The sequence below is a fragment of the Ursus americanus genome, chromosome 26, assembly GCF_024610735.1.
Source record: "Ursus americanus isolate L20-20 chromosome 26, mUrsAme1.1.p, whole genome shotgun sequence".
In the NCBI taxonomy this organism is placed as follows: Eukaryota; Metazoa; Chordata; class Mammalia; order Carnivora; family Ursidae; genus Ursus; species Ursus americanus.
The window spans coordinates 10,903,663-10,922,385 of record NC_142152.1 but is presented as its reverse complement, the minus strand read 5'-3'; the positions used below and the strand labels follow the sequence as shown (position 1 = coordinate 10,922,385).

The 18,723-nt window shown below is 40.5% G+C and overlaps 1 protein-coding gene across 5 annotated transcripts in view; it reads right to left on the bottom strand.

The window, feature by feature from the left end:
* SYNE2 (spectrin repeat containing nuclear envelope protein 2) overlaps positions 1 to 18,723 on the bottom strand; it is a 307,352-nt gene that overhangs the window by 54,118 nt on the left and 234,511 nt on the right. For all 5 annotated transcript variants that reach the window (XM_045810585.2, XM_045810589.2, XM_045810586.2 and 2 more), the window contains 12 exons: positions 18,242 to 18,438; positions 17,166 to 17,298; positions 15,811 to 15,993; positions 15,248 to 15,394; positions 13,442 to 13,618; positions 11,729 to 11,884; positions 10,333 to 10,485; positions 5,114 to 5,284; positions 4,840 to 4,970; positions 2,350 to 2,554; positions 1,095 to 1,274; positions 293 to 421 (listed from right to left, as the gene is read on the bottom strand). In XM_045810585.2, coding sequence (XP_045666541.2) covers positions 293 to 421; positions 1,095 to 1,274; positions 2,350 to 2,554; positions 4,840 to 4,970; positions 5,114 to 5,284; positions 10,333 to 10,485; positions 11,729 to 11,884; positions 13,442 to 13,618; positions 15,248 to 15,394; positions 15,811 to 15,993; positions 17,166 to 17,298; positions 18,242 to 18,438 — 1,962 coding nt within the window. The remainder of the gene's footprint in view (positions 1 to 292; positions 422 to 1,094; positions 1,275 to 2,349; positions 2,555 to 4,839; positions 4,971 to 5,113; positions 5,285 to 10,332; positions 10,486 to 11,728; positions 11,885 to 13,441; positions 13,619 to 15,247; positions 15,395 to 15,810; positions 15,994 to 17,165; positions 17,299 to 18,241; positions 18,439 to 18,723) is intronic.

The window sequence follows — 18,723 nt, the reverse complement described above, 5'->3', positions numbered from 1 at the left end:
AAAATTCAATTAATCACGAAAGTCAATTCCTAGATTATTCTAGTTCGATGAAGCTCATTAGAAAAGATATCAAAAAATTTTAAATCTACTAAATGTACTGTGGCATATTACTAAAAATAGATCGCTACGTTGTCGTACTTTTCTAGGCCTTAGGGCAGATAAAGCCAAGAATGAATGGCATATAAATAACCGTGCTCGGGTGAAGATACAGATTCTGTAACTCCAGTCATCAGGCTATTTTTTTTTCCTATGGTGAGTCTAAGCCCTAAGGAAACACAAATATTGGTAATACCAGGAATAAGTCAGGGTTGGCTTCTTTCTCTTGATGGTTGAGTTTATCCAAATTCTCTTCTTCATGCACAATGAGACCTTTTAAAGATTCCAACTGGTCCCCAAAATCCTTGAACTGTGACAGAACAAACTAGAACAAGAGAAATTTTCATTAGAAATCATTTTCATGTGCGTATATAACAGAATTAAGCATAGTCTTGGAAGCTGATCAACCCGCAGCTCGTTACTATCTTGACTATTCAGAGATGAATATTCAGAAGACTCCTTGTTTTTACTTTGTGCCTCTGGCAAAGCACCGAGCCTTCAGGGATGACTGATCACCTGCTTGAGGGGGTATACAAAGGAGGGTTAGTGAGTACTCTACTCGCTCAGTCTTGCTAGTTGAACGTTCTATTCTGATTGATACTGAGATGTGACACTGGAGCTCTATGGCCTTCTATGCTTTTCGACAGCTCATGCACTAAAGTGTTTTCAAAAAGTGAATAAAGAGTAGAACAGCTGGTTAGCTTTAAGCAGCTACTTCTCGGACTCAAGTACCCCATCTGGAGATCCAGGTAACCCTGAGATCTGAAGTATAAGGAATCTAATAGCTCACTTCTTAAGCTAACACGTTCAATGAAGAACACGTTTGTTCAAGATCTGCCCATGGCCCATGTGATTGAACAGACATGTGTGGGAAACTCTGTGGTTTCCCTGGGAGCAGTCCCTTAAGCACTAAAAACTATTACTTCATAGGATATAAGGAATGGAGGGTAGCTTGCAAATGTCCAGGATTACGACTTGAATGGAAAAATGAGATGAACCTCAAATTCATTAGCCTTCATGAGCAGCATCTTTTCCAAGTAAGAAGCCCTCTGGAGGGAGTGCAGTTGTTTGGAGAGGGGCACGTGGGCGCTGGCCTCCGGGAGCTGCGGAAGTCGATCCAGGAGAGTGGAATTCTGGAGAAGGTCTTCTTTGGTCTTCTGTACATCACGCTGCAGCTCCTGGAGAAGACACAGTGGTCAGAAAACATTTCCTCCTCCTACCATAACACAAATTCCCATCCCTGCTCCTCCATCAGTATCTAGGAGAATTTCTGCCCTAAAATTGCAGGTGTGGCTTTTTGTGACTGTTTGTTTTAAAGAGCTGAAAAAGCTAAGCTTTCGTTGTATGATGCACATCACTGGGGACCTTCTGAAACATGTCAGTACAGAGCTAAAACTGACAACCAACCAACAGAGCAGGGGCTGCCAGTGTACAGAAACTGGAGACCACGCGGGCAGATTCCTCTGTTTCATGGTTCTGATCGTCGAACAGCTTTAAGGCTGTTTTATGAATCAGTGCAACTCTGTCCTGTGTCTGAGATTTTATGACAGAAATGGATTCATTTGCAGAGACTGTAGAATCTCATTAATCAAGTTGACTTTGGGCCACTCTATAAATACTGTGTATGTGAAATTTGTTTCTTAAAACAACAGATCAGGTAGAAATTGATCTGAAACAGAGATCACATTTGTGTTATCAACTAAGTTAATTCTTTTTGATTTGACCTATAGTATCAGAAAGTACACAATGCCTCTGGTCACCCGGTTTAAAACTAGAGAGTATTCACTCCCTGGGCACTCATTATTACAAGAGGATAAAATTATACAACTCTTAAATATAGTCTAAAAATCTTTATACCCACAGGAAAGCCATGTTAATGTGGCATGAGTCCATGATTATTTCTAAAGCAAAATTAGATATGCAGATGAGTGCACAGATGGGTATCTCAACTATCTGAGACCTTGTAGGAGGCTTTTGCTTTAGAGATTTACCTGCTAGAATGAAAGGGGAAACTTGGAGCGAGGTGCTGTCAGGTGCCCTTGAGCTAGCTACCTGCTGCCTAGACCTCGCCTCTGAGCCGCCACCTGGCCCTCCCAACCTTGGACATCCCAGACTTGTTCGTGTCCTACGTGGGGTGATCATGAACCTGTTCTGACCCACTTCTTTGTCCCTGTGGTCTGTCTAGTCCCCGGGGCATGGCCCTATCTGCCGGGCTGTCTTGGCCTTGGTTTTCCCAATGGGCTCTGTGACCACCTTTACATCCTGCAGGGCTGGGGTCAGGATCTCTGCCAGGTTGTTTCCAGACATGTTGATGTTTTCAAGCTGTTGGTACTTTGCTTCCTGCTGCGCCAGCCTTGCTGCGGCTTCCGTGTGAGCACTGTTATAGGCCTTCCAGAGCTGCAGCAGACTCTGGGCCTTCTGCAACTGGTCTGCGAGGTCTTGGTTTACCTGGGTCCACCTGGCAGAACAACACGAACAACAGGACCCTCAGACCATCCTTCCCATTGTAGCAAAAGCACACTGCACACATTCTACCCGTAAGTCAATAGCAGATGGACTGTTAAGAAGACACAAATGCCGTTTATATGAATGCATCACCATTATATAAACAGAAGTCCAAACTAGGATATTTCATTGACTTTATAATTCTCAACAAAAACTACCAACTTTGTGCTTGGCAAGATCTATTATATTACGAATGTCTGTTAGATAAAGGTAGAAAAGTGTTGAACTGCATGCCTGATGAAACCTTTCCCACATGAGAGGGGCTCCTGGTTTGGGGGGGGGGGTTGTTAAATAGGCCTTATTTAAATTGCGTTTATTCCAAATTTATTTTCTAATTACAAAAGCAACATGCTCCTTATGTAACAGTGGGAATGAAACTGTTTTATTCCACATATAGACAATAGTACCTTTTTTTCCCATATGACTTGAAAATTTCCTCATGTTAGTAATAAAAAAACAAGTCTAATTTGAAATGGCTGTACATAATAGTCTTGCAAATGGTCTGGTTTTTGTTTCATTACCAAATTTGAGTTTAGGATGGATACTGAAGTAATTTTCAATTTTTGCTTTCAAATCTAATGCTCAGATACAACTTTGGTCAAAAGGCCTTTTTCTGCATTTCAAGACATTGACCTTAAACTAGATTTCTGAGAGAATTCTTTGGTCAAAGGATAAAAATGTGTAAACATTTTTAAGGTTATGGTTATATACACATATGGTCAAACTAGCTTTCTGGAAGCATTATAATATTTACATTTACCCCTAAAGCACATGAAAATGCTTGTTTCATGATACCCTTAACCCCGCAAAATAGATGGAAAAGGTGAAAAATGGCACAATCGCTTTATTTTTATACATTTCAAAAATCTTATCAGACCAGCATTTTTTAACAATATTCTTCCCAATTATAAATACAACATACACTCATTATAAAATAAAAAGAAAACGAAACCCCACAAAACACGTATGTTTAAATCTATCTACCCTTACATCTGCGTCCAGCTTACCTACCCACCTTCCTACTTACCTACCACCTGACATCTTACTAATCTATAGATAACTACTAAATTAATCTATACTTTAGATTATAAAATTGTCTATTAGCTACAGATATAATTTACATATATATAATTTAGATTATAAAAACCTACTAAGATAATGTATAGATTAGCATTTTGGTGCTACTTTCTCCAACCTTTTTCAGCAAGCCTTCTGATATATTCTTGTGCCAACAACCGAACATGTGTGTGCGATGGCAACAACTGAGTCCCTTTAATAGCAAACTGCACCGCCATGTTTTGAAGGTGGCATCAGATACATGTCTATGTTCCTCCTTACTCTCCCTCCTTCCCTTCTCCCAGTAAGGGCTGGATCACGGGCTGAGGGTGCCACTGCAGGGTGTATAAATTTGGTGTCCGTCGTTCAACACTTGTTCACGGTGGATTTACCAGAGATGCTGAATTTGCATGGAGGGAGGGTAGAGAAGGGCACGGAGGGTAGCTTCATGTCCTCGTCACTGGAGCAAATTATCCTTAGGCCAAATTTCGTGTCCTCCTCAGCAAAATAAAAGTCTTGCAATTTACTAGGGCCACACTCCTTAGAAGGAGTTTTTTTTTTTTTTTTTTTTTTTTTTTAAGATTTTTTTCCTTTATTTATTTGTCAGAGAAATAGAGCATAAGCAGGGGGGGCAGCAGGCAGAGGGAGAAGCAGACTCCCTGCTGAGCAAGAAGCCCGATGTGGGACTCGATCCCAGGACCCTGGGAACATGACCCGAGCTGAAGGCAGATACTTCACCGACCGAGCCACCCAGGTGTCCCTAGAAGGAGCTTTCTACCATGCAGTTCATCAAAGAATTCCTTCCAACCTCACAAATCACCCCCTCAAGAGGAATAATAACATCCCCTTTCTTCCATCTTACGTTTCCAGTGAAAGAGATTGTCCATGTGACTACCCGGTAGCCTGTCTCTGCCTGGGATTTTGATGTCTCTGAGGCTCACACCGGCCACTTAGTCTGTGCCCTCTCAAAGTGCCTACCCTGGCTACAAGGCAAGGAAGAGCCTTCCCCAAATCAAATCTTACCCAAACTAGATGACTCAAAGCAGAAGAAACCAGAAGAGCACAAAGCCAGTTATCTCTGACAACTACAAAGACTTTACGGAGCCTCTGTCACTTCATTCACCACATGTCGTTGAGATCAAGATATCTGCTCCGTTATTCAAGCAGAATCTTAAAGCATACCTGGCATGCGTCTCTTGGCATTTCTCTTTGATTATCTCAGCAACTGAGGGGCAGCGATCTTTGAGTTTTCCAATCACCTCCTGCAGTTTCTCCCAACTTTCTTCACTGTTCTCGGCTTCATCCTGAAGAGACTGAAGGAAGAGATCAGGTTATTTAAAATACTGTCTTGTGTTTCTCTGTGGACAGCACCAAGGCAATTGTGTCCACTTCTGTGCTTGATTCCACTGGAGATTTTCTGCCAACAGTGCACTGTGCCAAGATCTGGTTACATTACCTGAAGGTTCTGCACCTGGCATCTTAAGGCTTCTAATGACAAAACCACAGGCTTGCTGTGCTCCATGCAGTACCAGAATCGGATTGTCATCATTGTCACTTCCTCATACAGTTTATCATAAACCTTCCACTCCTGTAAAACTGAGTGCATGGAGGTCTTGAGCTCATTGACCTATATGAGAAGTGGAAACATATTTAGAAAATCACTGAGAAGAGGCTCTCTCACCGTTTTGTTCCCTTCTAAGGATTCTACCATGGGATCCAACTTAGGCATTTCAGTTTGAGAGCACTGGGGGAATTTCAGTGATTAACCGAGGTGGGAAGGGTAGGTCAGTGAATGAAAAATACCAGGGAGGACTAAGTTTTAGAACAGGTGAATGGAAAAGAGCCCTGAGGCCAGAAGAATCAGCATGGATGGCATGGACAGAGTTCAGCCCAGCATGAGACAGCCCAGGGAAAGAATAATGGGTGGGGAATCAGAATCTGTGAGCATACATTTCGTAACAACCTGTGAGCTTTCTGATCTTGGGCAAGTTATTTAACCCTTGAGTCAGTTTCCCTACTCACAAAACAGATAATAATAATAAATAAAAACATAAATAACATAGTGTCTGTGAAAATGTTCTGAAAAGTGTAAAGCATTCTAAGTGTAAAATGTTACCTCTGTTACCTGACACTTGAGTCAGCATAAATTGGAGAAGCATGTGCTCAGTCGAAACAAAAGGCAAGTACAAAGTAGGAGGAAATGCAACGGTGGGTAGATTTTATCCTTTAGTATGTATGATAATCGTGAGAGGCTGAAGCATGTAAATGATCTCAGATACAACTGAGAATATGTAACTATATATGTGTTTGTATGTTGCATAAAGAACATTTATAGCTCAACAATAAAAAGACAAATAACCAAAGAATTAAATTGGGCAAAGGACTGAATAGATTTCGCTCTAAAGAACATCCACAGTCATTAGAGAAATATAAATCAAAACCACAATGAGATGTCATTCACATCCACTGAGATGGCTATAATCAAAGCTAGATAATAATCAGTGTTGGTGAGAGGGTAGAAGAATTGGAACCCTCATACATTGCCGGTGGAAACATAAAATGGTGTAGCCTCTGTAGAAAAATGTTTGGCAGTTCCTCAAAAAGTTGTAGAGTTACCATACGACCTGCTAATTCCCCTCTTAGGTACATACCCAAGAGAAATGGAAACATGTTCATACAAAACCTTGTACACAAACCTTCATAACAGCATGATTCGTGACAGCCTAAAAGTGAGAACAACCCAAATGTCCATCAATGGATAAACTGTGTTATATCCATACAATGGAACATTATTCATCCATGAAGTTCTGATACAGACTATAATATTGATGTTGAAAACATGCTAAGTGAAGGACAGAGAAGACCACACGCTGCATGATTCCATGTGTATGAAATTTCCAGAATAGGCATATACACAGACCTAGAAAGTGGATTAATGTTTCCAGGGACTAACGGAAGGGAGGAATGAGGAGTAATGGGGGTTTCTTTTTGAGTTGACAAAAACGTCTTGGAATTACACAGTAGTGATGGTTGTATAGCTCTGTGAATATACTAAAAACCATGAAATTGTACACTCAAACAGGTGAGTTTTATGGTATGTGAATTATATCTCAATTTTAAATAAGGATTTGAGTAGAAATGGAGTGTGATCACTCCATTGGCCCAAATGGACAGTTTTGTGACGGGACATCAACTTTCAGATGTAACCACACAGGCCTGCATTCAGGCCCTCTGTTCTTTGCTTAACATATACCTGGAGGACGCACATCCGTGTTGACAGGCAGGCTTCCTCCAACCCTGCCCCAAACAAGGACAGATGAAAAACAACCTGGGATGCTAAAATGTCAGCCTCACATCGGCAACTGTGTAGGCCGAATGTCTTTATAAGGGCTCATGGCTCTGGAAAAGAATCTATCATTAAGAAAGAATAAAAGATACTAAGGAAAAAAAGGAGGTAGGATGGGAACTCCTGAGAGATGGAAGCTGGGACTCTCTGGTGGCAGGGATGATTCAGGAAGAAGGGTGCCTATAGGCACATGGCTACACAAGGCACTGCCACAGTCCAGGCCACAGAAGGCCTTCATGGCTTCCACATACAAAGCTGGTCCAACTACTGGTGGTCTTAAGGGCAACCCTTAGACTATTACAATGTCATGGGAAAGAAATGGCACATGTGGTTTGAGGAAAAGGATAAGAAGACCATTAAGCAAAATTCACTGCACTAGAAACAAGGAGGAACACTTTCAAAATGTTAAAAGTAGGATCAGCCAGTAGGGCAGCGTTCATTGAGTGTCATATAGGCATTGCTACAAAGTTAGAAAGAAGTATTATCATCCCTATTTTATAGTCCAGGAAATTGAGGCATAGAGAGGTTAAGTACATCCTGGGACACAGGCAGAAAACGGAGCTGCCAGGATTTTTATTTAGACAGAGAATCAAAGCCCTTCGTCTTAAAGATGAGGCTCTACTGACTTTGCCGTATGTATGGATGGATGGTCTAGCTTTTGTGTTTTCTGCACTAAAAAAAGTAACTTTGGGGCACTTGGCTGGCTCAGTCGGTAGAGCATGTGACTCTGTCCTCAGGGTCATGAGTTCAAGCCCCACGTTAGGGATAGAGACCATTTTAAAAAAATTTTTTTAAATTAAAAAAAATAGCATTATTGAGATATAACTCACATTCCACACAACTCACCTATTTAAAGTACACAATCACCATAATCAGTTTCAGAACATTTGCATCACTCCAGAAAGAAACCCCATACCCACTGGCAGTCACTCCTCCTTCCCCAACCCTTTCCCAGCCACAATCTACCTTTCCTCTTGAGAGAATTTGTCTATTCTGGACATTTCATATAGACGGAATCATACAATATATGGTCTTTGGTGACTGCCTCTTTTCGCTCAGCATGTTTTCGAGGCCATCAATGTTGTAGCAAGTATCAGTACTTCACTCCTTTTTATGGCTGAATAATATCCCATTGCATGGATATACCACTTATTTACCCATTTATAAGTCGAGGGATCGTTTCTACTTTTTGGCTATTATAAATCATCCTGCTATGAACATTCATGTACAAGTTTTTGGTGTGGACATATGTTCTCTTGGGTAGATACTTGGGAGTAAAGTTGCTGAGTCATACAATAACTCATGTTTAAACATTTTAGGGCCAGCCAGACTGTTCTCCAAAGCAGCTGCTCCATTTTGCATTCACCAGCAGTGTATGGGAGTTCCAGTGTCTCCATACCCGTGCTAACATTCGTTATTGTCTGCCTTATTATTACCACGACCGAGGGGGGGGGTGTGAAGTAGCATTTCACTGTGGCTTTGATTTGTATTTCCTTGATTAATAATATGGAGCATCTTTTCATGTACTTATCGGCCATTTATATCTTCTTTAGAGAAACAGCTATTCAGATCACTTGCTCATGTTTTCCCTTTGGTTATCTGTCTTTTATATATTGTAGATTCGAGCCCCTAAATGCGCAAATATTTTCTTCTATTTTGTGCTTTGTCATTTCACTTTGTTGATGGTGCCCTTTGAAACAAAAAAGTGTTTAGTGTTGAAGTCCAGTTTATTTTTTCTTTTGGTGCTCGTGCTGTTAGTGTCATATCTAAGAAACTATTGCCTAATCCAGTCATGGAGACTGAGGCCTAGGTTTTCTTCTAAGAGTTTTGTAGTTTTAGCACTTGTATTTTTGATCCATTTAATTTTTATACATGGTGTGAAGGTATAGGTCTAACTTCACTCTTTGGAACATGGGTATATAACTCTCCTAGTACCATTTTTTGAAAAGACTCCTCCCCACCCTGGAATTGTCTTGGCATCCTTGTCTAAAAATTAGTTGAGTATAATGGGAGGGTTTATTTCTGGACTTTTAATTCTATTCCATTTATTTGTAAGTCTACCTTCTATGATAGTACCATCTGCATTTTTTTTTACTTGCATTATCTCAATCTTTTTTACCCCAACATTTTTATTATAATTCATTATGTTGTGATTATCTGTTCAAGTATGTTTCCTCTAGTAGCCTGTGAGCTCTTCGAGGGTAGGACCCATTTACTTTTTTATCTTTGTACTGTTGGCAGTGAGCCCAGTGCCTCACAGAAGGTATGTTTAACAAATGACTCACACAAGATATGTTAAGCTCATCTCTACTTTTCTGCCTGAGTTCTGGAGGAGAAAGGAAGCTGAGGGTCACCTATGAGTTTCATTCATAAAGGTTATTCCAATTCCTCTTGGAACAAATGATCAAAAGTAGATTTTAGTAGACAACAAATAAATCCACAATAAGGATCTCTGGGAAGTATGGACACACCTATATAACTAGCTAGTATTTATAGTTTTTCTCTCCATTTGTGGGGAACCATCAAAATTGTAATAGCTGGAGATGCCCGTCTTTGCTCTTCTGGTGCTCTACTCCTGGAATGGGTAAATGCAGACTTTAACATGTCTTTCAGGGCGCCTGGGTGGCTCAGTTGGTGAAGTGTCTGCCTTTGGCTCAGGTCAGCATCCCAGGGTCCTGGGATCGAGTCCCCACATCGGGCTCCTTGCTCAGCGGGCAGTCTGCTCCTCCTCCTCCCTCTGCCCCTCCCCTAGCTTGTGCTCTCTTTTGTTCACTCTCTCAATAAAACAAAAAACAAAACAAAACAAAAACATTATATATATAACATGTCTTCCATAAGATGACATCTTCTATACTCTTCCTCTTCACTGTCTCCTCACCACATGCTAAGCTTCTCCCCACCTCTGGAGTTCTCCATATGCTGACCACGCTTCTAGCTTAAAGAGGCTACAGGAGACGGGATCACTCCCTTCCTGAGGCACCTCCCTGATGTATTTTTTCTTAGCTGCTCCTGCGTATCCGGCCAGGAAACAGTGCCAGATGCTCTGCGGGGCTGGGGGGTGGAGACATTTTGTCTGTGAGTACATTAGACAAAACAAAGATAGCCAAATGGATTTCTAGCCTGCCAATGGTGTTAGAATTGGTGGCTCTACCTCTAATTCTCCAGTGGGAAAAAAGGGGGCAGATTTGAAATGCTCTTCTCTACTTTAGTATTTCTCTAAGCAACTCCTCAGTTTTTAGCACAGCATGAGTTTCTGTGATTAAACAACAACCAAAAAGGATGAAAGAATATACGAAGAGAAATGGTATACTTCAAATGAGTCCCAGTACCTGGTTGATAACACTGCTCCTTTTTTGAAATAACCCATCAATTCTGGATGCTGTGTCTTCTAACAGTGGCATCGTCCCACTCTCTGAAGTCAGGTAACTTTGTCTCAACTCATCCAGGGCTTTGGATTTAATTGCAAGTTGATTTTCTATATCCTGGAAAGGAAAGAGGGAAAGGTTTTCATATGCACGATATTATAGAACGAGAAGGTGTAAGAGACAGGAGATTCCCCTTTATGAGTAAAAACGCCATTAGGGTACATAATTAAATAACATCACACCTAAAGACATTTTAATCACAATACATTCAATTCAATTTTTGCAATTATTACAGTATGAGATTTTACAATAATTTCAATTACTATGTGGACCTAGATTTTAGAAGAGTCTAGGTAGTGAGTGCTTATCATCATGGTATAGTAGAAAGAGTCCAAGAGATCGAGTCCCCGTTCCATGTCTGCCCGGTACCGGCTGTCTAACCGGGTGCAGCACAGACCTGTGGAGTGCGAGCTTCCCGTCAGGAGGTATGCTGAATCCGAGGTGGCTGGAGGAATTCTAAATGGAAATGGCTAGAAACAGGATTGCAAGGATCTCTTCTAATGAGGGTTGCTGCTCCCACAGCATACCCAGTATTCTTCTAGAACCTTCTCAGTAGAACTGGGGTATGAGCTGACCTTCCAGCCCCAACGGGGGAGTGGTGTCATGCCCTCATGCAGTAGGTCCAGAGGTAGCATAACCAGTGCCAGCTGTAGCGACAGGGACAGCCAGAGTGTTTTCAATAGGGAGGGACACAACCCGGGCAGTACTCAAGGAGGATTAATCTACACTTGAGTGAGGGCATCTCAGAGACTAAGTGACCTGGCAAATGACAACTGAGCAAAACCAAGGGCACGGCCAAGAGCTTTAAGCTCAAATGTGATTTAGACAGTGGTTCCCAGGGACAAGTGGTCCTTTCAGAACACATTACCCAGCAGGTCAAAGAAAATCATTTTCCTCTGAAGAAACAGAATGAAACACTAAAAATAATGGAAACCTTAATTTTGTAAATATTGAATAAGTTAATAAAAACACAAAAATTGGAAAACATCAAATCAAAATGCCCTTTGAACGTTTTCTTTCAGGAGTAACATCCAAGACTTAGGAACAATAACTGAAAATACCTTCTTCTGCTTGTCATTAAAAAAAAAAAAAGCATTTTGCAATTTTGTAAAACCCATGGATGATTATTTTACGTAACAAAGAAAGTACCTGGGGATTTGGAGGAGACCCTCAGAAAGTAAATCCACGTATCCTACTCCTTGGGGCAGAAGCAGCGACTAAACAACATGGCCACGTAACCAGTCCGGCCACGTAACCAGTCCGGCCACGCCTTGTGGGCAGGTGCCGTGTGCCTTCTCACCTGACAGTCCAGGAGCATCTTCTGCACCGAGATCACACTGCCAGGTTTTTGTAAAGTTTTCAGTCTCTCCTCTTGTGCCTCCATCCAGTTGTTCAAAATCTGTATTTTGTTTTCATTCTCAGTGATACTTTCCAAAAGTTGTTCTAAGTGCTGTATCTATAAATTATAAATAAGAAAATAAGTATTTATTTTAAACCACATGCTTTAAAATGGAAATGTCATGGCAGTTATTGTCATCAAAATAATTTTGTTTCTTCTCAGATTCCTCATATTTAGCATAAGATTTCCCAAAAACTTTTGGAATAAAGATTCATAAATTAGGAAACGGAATAAAATCCCCTTCAGCATTTGAAATGAAAGCTAACCTAAGCAAGCTGGCTGTTGGAGTTCCGTAATACCTGTACAAAATAAAATCATAATACAATGAAAAAATACTGCATATTAGCAACATCTATTGATATACTTAAAGCTTAAGAAAACTTTCTTTCCCTGGACACTCTTCATTAGAATGGCTTAAAAATTAAGTCAATATCAAAAATATCACATATAATCAATTTAATAAAATGACTGTTTTTAATGTCTGTGATTCTTCTCATTTCTACACTCACGAGTTTTATTAGGTTACAATCACAGCGTATGTAAAGTTTTACGTTCCTTTTCCAGTATGTCACAGGCACTTGCTTGCTTGGTTATGACATAGGCCTTATATTAACTTAAAAGGCTGCCCAATATTTTATCAAATGGACACAGTATAATTTGATTAAGTATTCCTCTATCGTTAGAAATTACGGCATTTTACATTTTTCACCAGTATAAATAATGTTGAACACTGTGTGCATATTTTTTCCTTTTTTGAAGGGCTATCTACTTAAGATAAATGTGTAAGAGGTGGCATGGCTAGGTTAAGAAATAAGAGGACTGTTCTCTTTCCTGAAATTTTCTAAATGCTTTCCAAAAGGGTATGTAAGCCATTATCTGCATATGAATGGGATAGCTTCGGCTTTTATCTTCATTCTACGAAACTCTTCTAATTTAATAAATGTATAATGTTACATAATGTTTATTTCGAATGCCTGATAATTGAAGTTGTAATCTCTCCATGTTGATTTACTAATTATAAATTTGCTCTTTGGTGAACTGTCTGTTCATGTTTTTTGTCCATTCATGTACTTGAATTGTAATTGTATAAATCTTTTTGTATGCATTCTCTACACATGAAGAAATCAACCAATTGTTACTATCAATTATATATAAATACTGAATATTTCTCCAAGAATGAGTTTTCTTAATATTTTCAGACCCATGGAATGAAAATCTACCAAAAGACCACATACATTTTTCTTCTTTCTCATAATCTTTTCAAAGCTGTAATAGCTTTGCCACTTTTGAACATTTACTTTCGCAGAAAATGTCAAAATCTCCGACCATTTAATAGTCTCACGTAACACTTGACATCCTCTTAAATAAAATTTCTCCTCTTCACTTGCCTAACTCAATTTCCCACTAAGAAATCTCAAGGAAATAAGAACGTCTTCATACTCTTTTATAGGTACCCATGGAGAAAGACAGAACATAGGCTTCACAAAAGGGCTATTGTGGAAAGGATTATTAGGCTTAACTGTAAGTTAACCATATGAATATCTTTTTTAAAATTTTTCAGGAAGTGGCATTTTGCAAAGGCCAAATCACACGAACTGTGACACGGGAGCACACCTTTCTATTTAGGGTTCCATGTACCCGCTGCCATTGGCGGTTCATCTCTCCCAGGTGCTCTGCAAACTCTGTTCTCTCATAGCGCTTACTTTCTACATCACAGGTGCTTAACTGAAGTAATGACTGGTTAACAAAATCAACGATCCACTGTTTATAGTCCATTTCCATTCTGAACTCCTAAAACAAACAAACAAAATTAAGCAACCAAAACCTGAACCGAAGTAGGCTGCCCCGGACTCCCCCCCACCCCCGCCCCCAGTGCACCCTAGGGAACGCCAAATTCCCATTCATGAATCGAGGGGCACCTGTCTGGAGTTACGTTCTACCCTCCCCCCAATCCCACCAAATATCTGCTTTGCGTGGAGAGTCTCCTGGAGAATTCCACATGCCTAGGAACAGACACTCGCCGCTTTCAAACAGACGGAAAAGTCAAAGGTGGCATCGGGTCTGGTGGCTGCATCATCTGAACTAAAATCAGGACCAGGGACTGACAAAGGCTTCCTGTGAGTGGCTTCCTTGCACTCCACTGGAATTCAGAGCCACCCTACAGGCTCGTGGAAATGACAGTACGGGAAGTCTCCAGTTAAGACTCCCCCAGAAAACCCAGGACATTAAGGAACTTTGCCAGTGTAGGTCGCTTCTCTGTTCTTCCGGGGACAATCGAGGTCTCTGGGTTTGGAGGACTTTTAAGTTCTACAGCGATGCTAAAAATACCCTGGGGGCCAAGCAGGTTTCTGATGAGCCTGACACTGGTTGGGCTTATCCTGGAAAGTTCTAACACCTCTCTGGAGGCATGAGGAAGAAAACCATGTGGTATGTGCTATGTTACTAGAGCCTGTAAGAATACATACATGTGGACCCCCCAAAAATTCTACTACTCACTGAAGTGAGGATGTGCTAGCATTTAAAAATAAAATCCTTGCTAACATCATGCTTTGTGACCAAGGTATTCATGCCCTGTCTACCAGAGGCTCGATCCATCAGCCTGTGAGGTCTTTGAAATCTCCCGTGTTCCTTGCGGTGAACTTGCCTGACTCACAATAAAGGCTTGTGTGTGGCTTGTTCGATGTTAGCTAAATCTACATGAAATCAAGTATCATGGAGAAGGCCACCTTCGTATCTATCGGTAGAAGGATCTCAACTTTTCCTTACGCGTTCTCCTACGCAAAGAACATTTACTTGGTATCTACTGGACGCCAGGTATTGGGCTAGGCGAGCTCTTTCAGGGAGATGGAGGCAGCTCCTGCTCTCAAGCAGCTGAGTCAAGGTGGGGAGACAGACACGTTAGCACAGCACCATGGAGACCCCTAATCCCAGAAAGTAAGCTCCTCTGGCAGGGAGAGTCAGCAATAGATTTCCCAACCAGGAGATACTTGAGCAGACTTCTGGAAGATGACAGAGAGCACTTCTACAGCTAGACGTGGGGCATGAGAACTGCAGCCTGAAGGAGCAGCACAGAAAGCATGAGCGCAGAGAGCACCACACACAGCCGGTTCGTCGGCTTCCGGCAGAGCCTAGGGACTAAGCGGGGACTGAAAAAAGAAGAGGCTAGAGAGGTAAAGAGGGGTCAGAACCAGTTAAAAGCTTGGATTCTGTCCTGTGCTGATGGGAGCTACCGCAGGAAAGCAGGCAGAAGAAGAACAAGTCTGCTAACATCTGCCTAGAATCCCCCAACATCCCATTCCTCGCCCCTAGAATCGGTTTTTCCAAGTCACATCCTACGTGTCTCTTTGTTCCGCATTTCCCTTCCGACTGACTTGCCTTCCTCTTTCATGAAAAGGCCTCTGGCTCTTTTTGTTTAATTACCTTGTACTTCTGAAGAAGATTTCTCACTTGAGACGCAGAACTCAGTGAACGCTCAGTGTCCTCATCTGCGGTCTGATGTTCCACATTGTTCATCCAGCTAATCATTTCCGTGATTGCTTTACGAGACGGCAGTTTCTCCATCTGAAGCTGCAAGGACAAAATGATTGCCATTTAATTACCTGCCGTTGACAAAATGAATCAGGCCATCCACTGAAGATGATATCTGGTTTGATAAAAGGTCTTGCTACATGATTATGCAGGTGACTCACAAAAACAAACCCAGCATTCAGGCTTAGAAAACGTGACCCCAAAACAATGACAATGACCTTCACATAAAGTAACAGAGCGATGCAGATAAACTGGGAAATAAAGTAATTAAGCCTGATTTCTCCGGTAAGAAAGATCCCACTGGAGGAGAGGCCAGTAATTAAGACCTATATTCAGCGGTGCTGGCGAAAAATAGGTGGTGTCAATGAAAATTATTGAGTCAGAGAAATAATTTTAAAGGCGTTGTGAGCTAACAAGTGAATGCTAATTTGAATGCTGTGTCTTTAAACACCTACCTGGTGAAGTTTTTCTTGAATATCTGGAAGTTGAGTTATGAGCATTGTCCATTTTTGTTCCAACTGCGCTAAGGAAGCCCTCAGCGTGGCCGTATCGGCCGCTTTCAGGTGGAGAAGCTGGCTCCCGGTTCCCACGACTGCGGCCTTCAAGGAAGACTTGTTGTCGAGTTCCTTTGAAAACTCCTAGAGGAAACAGTTGGAACTTGAGAAATGTTAAGAATCTGAAAACAGCAAAGAATAACTAACAGTCAGAAGAACTGGTTAGAGTCCAAAGCTAAATCACTGAACTCAATTCACATCACAAATGTTTGCATGCATCTCTACACACACACACACACACACACACACACACACACACACACACACACACACAGCTTTTCCTACTAAGTGTCCGGCACTGTTCCAGGCATTAGATAGTTGACGGAGAACAAAAGAGATGGAATTTCTGCTCCTTGAGTGGCTTAATATTTTTAAAAAACAAATCATTTTAACTTTAAAAGAAACAGCACACAAAGTTCACATTAAATGAACTAGATGCAAGTAATTTTTAACAAAAATATTGAAATCTTTCCTTTGTCTTTACAGGTGTTTTCAAGTATATTTTAAAATATTTACATTTTAATACCAAGGTGAGTGATCATTGCTATAAAATATGAAATTGGAGAAGAGAGAAAAAACACAGGAAAGGAATAAATTTATATTACGAAAGTTATACTTTCTTTTGTTTAAAGAAAAATCTCAAAACCACAGAACAACATTTCAGTAGAAATATCAGTTCTGTGTATGACAATTTAAAACCATGTATTTATTAACTTTAACATTTATGAATTAATAATCTGTTAAGTTTTTTTGGGGGAAGCAGGGAGTTACTTCCTGCATTTATAAAGTATGCCCCATGTCAGAGGAAGTTTTAAATTTATATATATTTTGTAGGATCAATTAAAAATCTATTTTATCATTATTTTAATATATAAATGACCAGGGGCGCTTGGGTGGCGCAGTTATTAAGTGTCTGCCTTCGGCTCAGGGCGTGATCCCAGCGTTCTGGGATCGAGCCCCACATTAGGCTCCTCTGCTATGAGCCTGCTTCTTCCTCTCCCACTCCCCCTGCTTGTGTTCCCTCTCTCACTGGCTGTCTCTCTGTCAAATAAATAAATAAAATCTTTTTAAAAAATAATAATAAATATATAAATGACCAGTATAAACAAATAGCTCTAAGTCTGAAGAATAACATTAGTTCAAGTTTTTTCCCTTATCCACAAATGATTACAGAGACTATCACTATCAACCCTGGTCATTTCCCCCCATATTTATTTCTGACAATAATTATCTGAGCATATTTGATTACGACTTACAAAAAAGTTGTTTATGTTGCTTCTGATTGTATCCAAGTCCTGAGACACATTGAGGGATTGTTCTTTCCAGTAATTCAGAGTTTGCTGAGAAGATTCCAACCATTTGGTTAACTGATCCGAATCTCTGTTATAACTAACAGGAGCAAAGTGAGAGACAAAGAAAATTAGAAACATACTCTATGGACGATATGTGCCATTGGCATATTCTCATTTTACTGTATGTTTTTCTGTGTTGAACTGCTCTATTATTGAGAAAATCATGATGTTTTTAAGGATTATACCCCTGTTTTATCCCATGCCCCAAATCTGATGCTCCTGGCGTCTTCTATGACTTTCTTATGACTAATCTAGAACAAAATGGGCATTTTTTAGACTCTAACACATTTTCTTATTACAGCGACACAAAAATAAACCCATGGGTAAGGACAGCAATTATTTTTATTCATTCACTGTTCTCGACAGATTTGTTTATAGTAAAAATAAAACCAGCATTTGTGTTAAGTTGTATAACAATAAACCGTTGGTTCGATACCAACATATTTATTGGAGGTGAAGGAAAATATCCAAGCAAAATGCTTCTCCTCTTCTAACTTTTAAACTTCAAACTCTTAACTAGGTTAAGATAGTTCCGTATGAGGCAGCGATGAGGAGATTCAAATGTTCTATGCTCTCTACCTTCCTCAACGGCTTCAAGATTAGATCCACTAAACAAAATACTCTGAAGAACTCTGAAGACCTTTTCAAACTATTCTGTTAGCTAAAATTAATATGTTTTAATTTAACAACTTTGGGAGGAGAATAGGAAAGAGCGACATCATGGTATAAAGGCAACATGTATAACTTTAGAATATAATTCTAGTTTTCGAAGAGCTGATTACATATTATCCTGAGTCTAGCAAACCAACCTCAGAGAACCTCGATCCCCTTTAGCCCAGAAGAGGGACCTAAGAGCTTTACACTGTTGACGAAAAACGTTACAACAGGGAGACCATGTAAAATCTGGATGACCACAGGATCCCTCTGAAGGTTTTCTTCACATGGAAATCTGAGCGCAGTCCATCCTTAAGAAAACATACCTGACCAGATGCTTGAGAAGTGTTTGTAGTCTGTGCAGTTCATGGTCGATTTTTTTGTTCAGGGCCAACCACTGCTCTTCTAGCTTTGCAATCTGGCCCTCTAGTTCGGGACAGCTCACGGATGCCACCAGCTGTTTGCCTTCATTCAGAGTTTGGTAGAGCCGGGCATGCTTTTCATCAATGTTTCTTTTTATTTGCTAAAAAAAGTCAAGTCACAGAATGAATTATTTAAAAATGAAGCCAGTCAATCTATTCAGAAATACCTCATTACAAACCTACAGCAGAGGCTATGGAAGAAGAGTAACTCTCCTAACCGTCAAGACTCTTACAGTGTGGCTGAAGAAACATGAGTCCTGGTTTACTGATCACCTTCCATGATGCAAGTGTCCAACTAATGCATTTCTACGGCACATTTCTTCCCATTCTATAGACTTATACATACAGATAGGAAACACAAATTCTCAGCTTTAGACTGGATAGTT